The sequence below is a fragment of the Sinocyclocheilus rhinocerous genome, unplaced genomic scaffold, assembly GCF_001515625.1.
Source record: "Sinocyclocheilus rhinocerous isolate Xijiao unplaced genomic scaffold, SAMN03320098_v1.1 scaffold789, whole genome shotgun sequence".
NCBI lineage: Eukaryota > Metazoa > Chordata > Actinopteri > Cypriniformes > Cyprinidae > Sinocyclocheilus > Sinocyclocheilus rhinocerous.
The window spans coordinates 37,185-47,638 of record NW_015667306.1 but is presented as its reverse complement, the minus strand read 5'-3'; the positions used below and the strand labels follow the sequence as shown (position 1 = coordinate 47,638).

The following is a 10,454-nucleotide window of genomic DNA, read 5'->3' as shown; positions in this document are numbered from 1 at the left end:
TCAGGAGAACAATGGAATGATAAAATAAATAAATATATTTAATGACCCCTTTACAAAGTTTGCATTCTCTCGCTGTCTATTTTATCTTCCGCTGTTGTATTCGGTATTGTGATGTGTTGTTTGTCAAATATCGCCTTATCTTTTGTAAAGGATAAAGCAAAAGATAAAGGAGATTTTTTTGAGAGTTCTTTGTGAATTGCATTCCAAACCTAAAGTGCATGTTTGAAGCCTCAAGAGTCTTTTGTGAGTCTTTTTTTTAACAGAAAATGTCTATTATGCAATCATACAGAATAAGCTGATAGCTTGCCTTGTTTGTCAAACTACAAAACTGTGCTCTCTGTTTAATTTCCAAACCAACTTCACAGTGCTTGTTCACAATAGACTCCTGCACTGTTAATGACTGTTTTATCAGCCTCCACCATATTTCGTCCTCATTACAGGCCAATCAGCATGGTGCATTTTGTCAGTCTGCTAATTACAGGCCAATCAGCTCAGTGCCTTTTGGTGAACCATTCATTAGGAACCAATCAACTCAGTGTGTTTAGCTGAACTGCCCACAGATTCTGCCACTTGTTGCCCTGATTTGACTTATCGGTCATTTCCATCAGCTCCCAAATAAACATGAATGGATCAAAGGCAGAACTATGTGAGGCATATCCAGTGTGGCCTAACCTAATTATGACTGATACCATGCCAAGCCTGCTGACTTTAGCCTTTGACTGTAATGAGCATGGTGACAGCTGGCAGTACACCATATATGTTACATATACAGGAAGAGCAGTCATGTTACACCAGAGATGGTGCTGCTTTTGTGTGTGAGTTTATATGCAATGAGAGGCTTTAATGCACATGAATGAGGTTTAGGCACACCATTGCTAGAAAGGATGCATTCAGGTTTCATTAGAACTTGGAGAGATAATGTTTATGCCAGACTGCAGGTAAATACAGGCAACTTTTTATTGTCTGTACTGTGAGAATTCACAGGGTCCAAATGTAATACTCGCCAAACACCAAATACAATTAAAAATAGATTTAGTGGGTTAACAGAGTTACTCTCTAGGTCAGTGTTTCTCAACCCTGGTCCTGGGCGCCCCCCAGCACTGCACATTTTGTGTGTCTCCCTAATCAAACACACCTGATTCAACTCATTAGCTCATTAAAAGAAACTCCAGGACCTGAAATGGGTGTCAGATAAGGGAGACATACAAAAAGTGCAGTGTTGGGGGGCGCTCAGGACCAGGGTTGAGAAACACTGCTCTAGGTAGTCTGTAAATTTATTAGGAACTGCTGCATTACATGTTTAAAAAGAACTGCAAGAATGATAATTTTAGCCTCGCTGAATTTATCTGTCAATCTGACAAATCTGGCTTATCTTTATATCTCAGTGTAAGAGTCAGCATCATACGATATTTTTTTTTGCTTCCTTAAGTTCATGAAGCAACATATTCCTTGCATTATGCCACAAAAAACTAAATTTGACAGTCAAAATCACAATATCTTCACATTTTTGTAGTTTTACAGAGAGACAGAGGGTTAGCTTGGATTGATGCTGCAAGTGACACAATGACCTGTGTTGTTTGCATTACCTTACCACAGTCAATGAATATGGACTAATCGGTTTGATCAGTATTTTTAAACAAACATACTTTTTTAATATTATCTTTTTTAACGATTACGGTGCCATCTGGTAAGTCTTTAAAAATTACACGTAAAAAAGCCACTGTGCAATCAACAGAAAATTATGTTGTTTACAGGAAAGGTTTTACAGAAAATAAATAAATCAAATATATTTTATAAAAGAATAATGTGAAATGCAGTTTAATGGCCACCAAAAAAAAACAAAAAAAAACTTTTTACCAGACCCTGAACACACACTTATTCAAGCCAAAGACACATGTTGGCTCTACAGGGGCTGAGGTTCACACATTCTCCAAGCTTGAGTGTTTTGTTCTTTATGAACAAAAGTCTCTCGCAGACAGAAGGGACAGAAAGGCTACAGTAAACAGAACAAAACGTGCCTCAGTTTACACATCACTTTATATCCCCTCCCAGGCAGAGACCATGAGACCCTGCATTGTTGATCTGTATTCTTGCGGTTGCGGCACATAGACTCAGCAATAGTCTGAACCCTGTTCATTTGTATTCATGTGACTGTAGCTCAGCCCCCATTCCCCCTTATGTGCGACCAGCCTCCGTAGTGCTAACAAGAAATCTTTGCTTGTGAGCAAGGTGGTGGCGTTCTTCAGCACCCTGCTGAGATAAAATCACTCCAGACCAGTGTTGGGGGTAATACATTACAAGTAACGCGAGTTACGTAATCATATTACTTTTTTTCAAGTAACTAATAAAGTAACGCAGTACTTTTAAATTTTTACAAGAGAATATCTGAGTTACTTTTTCAAATAAGTAATGCAAGTTACTTTTTTAAATTTTTTTATTGATTGACAGCTCTCCTGTCCCATTGCTGAGAGAAATCAGATGTTACTGTAGTTCTAAAATAAATATGAATGTGCATTAATTCATCTCACTCACAAAAAAACAACAACACAGATTCAGTATTCCTCAAAATGAATAAAAATAATGCAACTCAGAATATGACGCAAATCTGCAATAATTAAATGTTAAACAACACAAATATGCTTTATGTATTTAATCCCATTCTATTAACCAATGTCTTTGCTTCTGACCTTCGATGATCCAGTTCAACCGTACTAATAATCACAAATTACTCTAGACAAACATTTGTGTCTTTTTTTATTGCTGAAGTGTTTTGAAATTTGGATGTAAATTTACTTTCCCTTCAACCTGATGCTTATTCATTTCACTTTTGGTGTGAAAAGGGTTTTATATTTGCCAAAAATATAACTTTTTTATTTTAAAAACAAACAAGCAAGCCCTGTCCAGATTTAAAAAGTAACGCAAAAGTAACGTAACGCATTACTTTCCATAAAAAGTAACTAAGTAACGTAATTAGTTACTTTTTTATGGAGTAACGCAATATTGTAATGCATTACTTTTAAAAGTAACTTTCCCCAACACTGCTCCAGACAATCTCTGGCCTTTCCCATTCCGCCTGTCGGTATGCCGCATGGAAGTCGTAAAAATGCCAGATTCTTTTATTGAGGCTCTGGTAATTGTCCTGGCAGTTTAATCGTGCCTTTACAATAGACGGCGGAATAACGGGCCGTTAATATAATGAGCAGCTCTGTCACCTCCTCCTGTGCTTCAGTCCTCTCTGCCCGCTCCACAATTGCGTGTGTGTGCTTTCCTTTATCTAAATCCCAAAAAGGTCTCCATTTCTCCTCTTTTCTTCTCTGCTCTCTCCAGATGATAGGGGCGGATCGGATCCTGTGAAACATTCCGAGTGAATGGATGACTGACTCTAAATGAGCTCACACCGAGGGTGCGTATTTCAGACCTGACCTCACACATGCACACAAACACACACACACATATAGGTCTATACATATCGTCAGGTGTGCTAGATACAACACCACACTAGGACTGGGCAGTATGATGGCAGAAAAGTGTCATCCTGTAGAGATCTGGTATATACCGCAGTACATATCCATGCACAGGGGCATGAGGAGGAACAGCATGTTCATTTTCTCTTATGTCGGTTCTTTGTCTTATTTGAATCTGTAGCATACTTGTATTGTTTTATGCTGCTTACAGGGTTTCTGCGGGTCTTAAAAAGTCTTAATTCGCCCTTCCACAATTTAAGGCCTTAAAAAATCTTAAATCATAGCAGAAAGTCTTAAAATCTTATATGCATTGCAAAAAGGTATAACTTACTCAGTATTTTTGTCTTGTTTTCCAACACAAATATCTAAACATCCTTAAAACAAGACATATTTACTTGAGATGCACATGGAAAAATTCAGTTATTTGTTCTTGTTTTAATCAAAAACGTATGGTCAAAAACTTTATTTTGACCTTAAGCAAGACTTATCTTAAGTCATTTTGCAGAACTTTTTTGCAGTGAGATCAGAAAGCACACTAAAAAATATTTCCATATTGTAGTGGTTGGGATCAGAGCTATTCAAACATTAGCCTTTTTTTAGTAAGGGAAAGCTGTTGGAAGTTGTATTTTCACATTTTAAGTGTTGCTAATACAACTCATTGTGTTCCCTTGACATTTACATTAAGAGAACATATCGACGTATTGTGCTCCTTTAACTGTGTTCCTTAAATTGTCTTAAAAGGTCTTAAATTTACCTTCATCAAACCTGTGTTTATGTTTTAATTAAAAAATAAACATGCAGATGAGCAGAGTCTCCACTTTGGCAAGGATAATCATTGTGTTAGAGAGTTGAACGCAATCATAACTTGAATAAACCCTAGCATACATTATTGACAGATACGATTTTGAGTCTGTTAGGAAAAAATAAAGCTGCTCAGCAAAACAACACTACTGCCAATAAATGGCAGAACTGAAGAGTTATAATTAAATAGTCATAATGAAACATTGTACTGCAATTTCCTTAGATCTCATACACAGATCTAAGAATAACTTATATGTCAGAGAATGTAATATTTAGGAGCTTCTCCCAAGAGGTGAGAGCTTACTACAATCTGCTTTGCTCTACTGAGGGTTAGGCTTAGGGGACGACCTCCTTGTTTTCCTAAAGATTGTATGTTTTTGTACAAATCAAATCGTATTTATTTATACAAAATCACCAACTTCGTTTTCTCATGAGATTGGGTTGATTAATAAACATTAACAAGCCAAACTAGCTGGCTTGTTAGTCACCAAAAGATACAAAGACATGCTAAAGTTTAAAGTTGCTCCAAAGTCATCACGAGGATGAGGTTAGGTTACAAAGGTGTTAGTTAAAGGGACAGATAACTGAAAATATCATTCCAAAAACTTAAGACTTCATTCATCTTGGAAACATAGATAAAGGTAAATTTTTTAATGAAACCTAAGAGATTTTTGTCCCTCCATTGAAAGTCCATTACGCCAATAATAAATAAATAAAAATAACTTTGACAATTCAAAAAGTTCATAAAAATATTAATAACAATCGAGTGGTTTAATCCAAGTCTTCTGAAGAGATACAATCACATTATATGATGAACAGATTTTATTAAGGCTTTTATTCACATATAAACAATTGATCAACACACATAGAGCATATCAAATATGGTAAACATAAGCTCAAACGTTTGTTATTTGTTTGTTTTTGCAAGTCAAGCAAGTGTGGTTGAGCTTCTGTTTACCATATTTGATGCGCTCTACAGTATGTATGAATAAAAAGCCTTTTTACTGTTTACCAAATTAAATCTGTTCATCGTATAAAGTGATTGTGTCTCTTCAGAAGATCACTCAATTTATATGGATTATTTTACAATGTCTTTTGAACTTTTGAAAGTGTTAAAGTTTTGGGCAAATTAACTTTCAATGGAGGGACAGAGATCTCCAAGGTTTCTTTAAAAATATCTTCATTTGTGATGAACAAAAGTCTTATGGATTTGGACTAAAATAAGGGTGAGTAAGTTATGATGAAATTGACATTTTTCATGATTACTCATACCATGATAAGATTTCGGTCCTATCTTCCACCTTTAGACCAAATTCTGTATGATGAGTCCTTTGAGACACATAACAGCCCTGTCTGCTCACTGCACATTAATGATCATCTATCCCGCCTACTTATCCCCGGCTGAATCACGTCAATCCCAGTCAATATTCACTCACAGGGACAGCTAATTAAAAAGTCACCCCAAAAACCATGCCGAACAAATAGACTAAGAGACGTATGCAGAGGATAATTAGCAGGGTGAAGATAGAGTACCTGGACAGGCCAGTAGGGGAGGGGAGGGGCCATTCACATTAATGCTGGTGAGAAACAGCAGCCGTGCCAGAATAAATTCATATCCCAACATGGTGCAATGAACAGCATCGCATAGTGTAATCTGCCACAATTCAAGGTTACTAAATGTGCGACTAACAAATGTATTCAATCCCCTAAGAGCTTAAAGGGCTAAATGAGCATTAGTCTAGGAAAGGTGGAATTCATTTGCCTCACATGCATGAATCTCACACTATTGTTAACTGTTGAAAATTATGTAATGATCACTCGAATTAACACTTTGAGAAAGGGTCATTTAGATTTGCTCAAAGACTCGTAACTACACTTAAGTGAAAGAATTAACACTACAAAAAGTATGAAGTAATGTAACATGAAATTAAAGGCTAATCATTCTTCTCATATTTATTCATTCATAACTTAATCATATTTTATTCCCCCATGTAAAATGATTATGTTGTATATAAGGCTTGGTAGCAAAGTTTCTCTAAATGATTACACTGCAACAAAACAAAGCCCAATAACGTACTGTATCTCCTTGGACTGGAACCGTGATGGCTGTCAAAGTGAAGTGTGACACAGAAGGACACAAACCAATCATCGCTCACATTGCTCGTATCTCCCCTGTAGGAGAGGACGCTTCATAGTTTGACCCAAAATATTTGCTGTTAGCAGTGTATTGTATTTCTAAAAGAGGCTAAATGAACACATGCTGATTTCAAAGTGCTACGAATAAAATGTCCTCACAAGGATAGTAAAACCTGAAATCACCTACATGTTGAGAAGCAATGAAAACAGCTTAATAAACATACTGAATGTGTCTTAATGAAAATGCAAAAACATTTGTGTGAGGGTTAGTTTTGGGTTAGGAGGCAAAAAAATATAATTAGACAGAAGTCAATGGAAATTCTCGACCACCACCAAAACAAACATGTACGCAAATCAGTGCAAAAGTGTCATTCTCTGTCAATGACTGTATAACATGTGCCTCTGGCTGTCTAGCTGGTGGCTATATGTCTTTCGTCCTCTGCTTGTGAACCTCAGTGGAAAACCAGTATGTGTCAGAAAGAGAGAGAGTATATATGTTACGCTGACAGTATGCTCTTATTTTCAAGACTAGCCCTTGATTGAATGTCTGTTCTGGTTTTACTCCTTTTTTTAATCCTGTCCCACTTGTGGCTTTTGGTTTTTGTTCACAATCCTATTATGAACCCGTTGAGGCCTATTGCTTTCTTGAAAACAAGGGCTATTATACACCTTTTTTATATTTTATGTTGGACCAGTGGCAGTCTTGGTTTCATCTGTTGCCCTACACTGTAAAAAATGATTGTAATTTTATCAGTAAAAGACTAAAAATGCTACAGTAAAAACCTGTTAACTGGTTAACAGTAAGTTTTCATACTATATTCGGTGAATAAATGTAATTACATTTAATGTAATTTTACAGTAAAATACTGTAAAATATTTGGTTTTTGGAAGTGAAAAAGAAAAAGTCATTGTATAATTTACAGTGAAAAAACGTAAATTGACACTCCCAGAATTCCCTGCATGACACTTCATATTTGATGTTTTTTTTTTGTTGAATTAGCATGTTTCTTCTTAGTTTTTTCTTATCAGTTGTGTACATTAGGGTATAATCTTACATCTAATGTTGTTAAATTAATGTTTATTGCATTATTTCAGTATCGTGTGTCACCATGATGGGGTTTAGTGTTTTTTTTGTTGAAATAACATGTTTCTTCTTATTTTTTTCTTATTAGTTGTGTATTAATGTTTATTGCATTATTTCAGTTTCATGTGTGTCACCATGATGGGGTTTAGTGTTTGTGTGAATGACACTGTGCACCTTCTATATATAAATATTACCCTCGGCTCGTAGAAAAGCTATTTGTGATGAACTTTGGTTCATCATGTGACTTTCTCATCACCACCAGTTTTTGGTGGTTATCAGTACATTACAATGGTTCAAAACAGATATTAACACTTCAATATGTTGGTTTATTAACATTACATCAGTTAATGAAATATGGTATTTTATTGTGAATTTAAGTTAAGTCTGTAAAACCTAAAATGTTGCTACCATATTTTTTACAATGAAGTTCTGGCAACCACAGCTGCCGGTATTTTACCGTAAATGTCACAGATTTTTTTACAGTGTAGGCTAGATAACATCATAAATCAGCTTAGCACTTCATTATATAAGTGTAACACATGTTTTGGCTAGTGATACAGTTTTTAGTGACACCGTGCAAGGAAACTGGGGTTCAACATCCCGACTAAACATTGAATCTTTTTCAAGTAAAACATGCGAAATTGCAACTGAACTCTACAGACAATGCATCTTTGTTGTATGTAAAAGAAAGCTTTGACATTTTGATAATAACTATTTATGTGTTCCACTGAAAAGTGGGATATGTGCGTTGTAGCAAACTGGGTTGCTAGATGATGACATAATTTTCTGTTCAAAGTAAATGACCTGTATTTTTTTCTGATAATTATCAAATATTCTGATATTATACCTTTTTTGGGGGGAAGTTGTAGTCAAAATCCACTCGAAAATATGAGGGTGCTTGTTTGAATGACATGACACTTCTAATCTAAGACAACATCCTCCACACCTCCCATTCACTTTCTCTTTGTTCCTTTTTAAGTTTGTGAGTATATACTCAAAAACATTGTGACATTCACATTTATCTCATAAATGTAACCCATTTATGTTCCATATTCAATGTGGAAATTCAAATCTAAAAGCACTAAATGAAGCATGACTCCAGCAGTAATGCTTCAGCTAGGCTATTAAACATCAAACAATCTAAGAGGGTGAAACAGGACTGTCATCGTCAATCTGAACGTTTTTTTTTCTCCACTATGGCATGCCAAGAAAGCTTTCCTCAAAACGTGTGCTTTCAGCCTGTTGCCCAATGCACAAGTGCATCTCTGGAGACTGTTTGACAAAACTAAGTCTCAGTGGAATACACAAACGACAAGACGACAGGAGCCAGCGGCATGGGGTCTAGTTAGGAGGTATCCCTCGCAAACGCTTTTGACAAGAGCTCATGACTCCAGTCTCAGACTGCTGGCTCTTCATAATTCTTTAAAGATATTTGCATAGCTGCAGTATGATGCGTCCTGCGCTCTACCTGCGGACCGCGCGAGATGCTACGATGACGCGCACAGCTTTGACGGACAGGGTGTCAGGCTGCTGCTTTAATGATGGAGGAAATGTGCCGTGAACTAGCGCATTAAATACAAGCGACAGGTAATTTTAACAAACAAACCTAACCGCATTATCGGGTCGTCCGATCCGCCTCATTTATAACATGCGCACTGATAATCAAGGGTAAATCAAACCAGGGAGAATATTAATGTCCCAACAGCTGAAACACCGCAACTTTCGGATAGAATAACTTATAACAACATTGCCATCGCGAAAGAAACAAGTTGAAGTTAAAACGCAGCGACACAGTAAAGATGATTCGTGCGTCTGCAGGCAAAGAATGGATTCATCATTCCCTTCACATCCGCAACAGCTGCAACTGAGCTCATCCCCCGTTCCCCTCATATCAGCAGAATTAATCGCAGGAAAACTCACCAAAAATTGCCAGCTGGAGCAAGTAGAGCCCGATGAAGTCCATTCTGCTTAGAGCCAACAATCTCGAGGCAGTAAAAGACTTTCGCGACTGCCCGTGTCCACTGGCACCAAAGTTGTCCAGAAAACGTCTTACTGCGTTCAGTGCTGATTTCCTCCAAAAATGCGAGACGCAATCCAGATCATTTCATAGGAACAGAGCACGTCGAGAATAATCTTTTATTCTCCAGCAAATCTGGCGCCAAATCAAAGGGAATCATTTGCGCAAAATCAGTGTCACGAAACGGCACTATTTCATTAACAAGTTTGGATGCTGTGTTAAAAACCTCATTAGCACTCAAGACATTAATTGAAGAGCGGTGCTGGTTCTCGGGAGTAAATTCAGCTGGTTTTCGTGTGGTGCTGCGTCTCTGTCTAACTCCTGAGCGCATGAGAACGGCACTGACACCAAATCATTGGACGCTCTTACGCGACACTGCGCTCTGCCCTCCAACTCTACTGACAGCAGACAGGAGCAAACGCGACAATGCAATTAAATGTCATACTATATGGAATATCGGATCTCTAAAAAGTAAGAGTAGAGTTTAAAAAAATTAGATTTTTTTTTATTTCCAAATTCCATAGCGGTTTTTTTTTTTTTACAAGATCAGAGGTTTCAAAAAACAGTCTCATAGAAATATAAATTGAATATTTCCTAGATTAGTGTATGCTAGAAGGTCACCCACATCCATGGGTATCGTTTGATTTGTAAAGCTTTCAAAATTAAAAACAGTTCTGTTCATCATTTGAATTCTACACTGGTTCTTGAGAGGTGGGATAAAACATGTAGCACTCAAAACAGCATTAGTTGCACTGAAATGAATCACATAAAATTATTTTAATAAATAATAATAATAATAATGATGATGATTTTAATAATAAAAAATACATTATCACTCAGAACGCCTAAATCCACCTTTACTCAAACATAACTCAATACTTTATACATATAGTATGCATATAGATAAACAGTATGTAATACTTTACATATATATATACATATATATATATAT

At 36.5% G+C, this 10,454-nt stretch overlaps 1 protein-coding gene across 1 annotated transcript in view; it reads right to left on the bottom strand.

Annotated features, from left to right (window-relative positions):
• Positions 1 to 9,770, bottom strand: part of LOC107733662 (GDNF family receptor alpha-4-like) — a 102,993-nt gene extending 93,223 nt beyond the window's left edge. The window contains exon 1 of the mRNA XM_016545393.1: positions 9,406 to 9,770. Within this exon, the coding sequence (XP_016400879.1) occupies positions 9,406 to 9,448 (43 nt within the window). The 5' untranslated portion in view covers positions 9,449 to 9,770. The remainder of the gene's footprint in view (positions 1 to 9,405) is intronic.
• Positions 9,771 to 10,454: the final 684 nt, after the last annotated feature.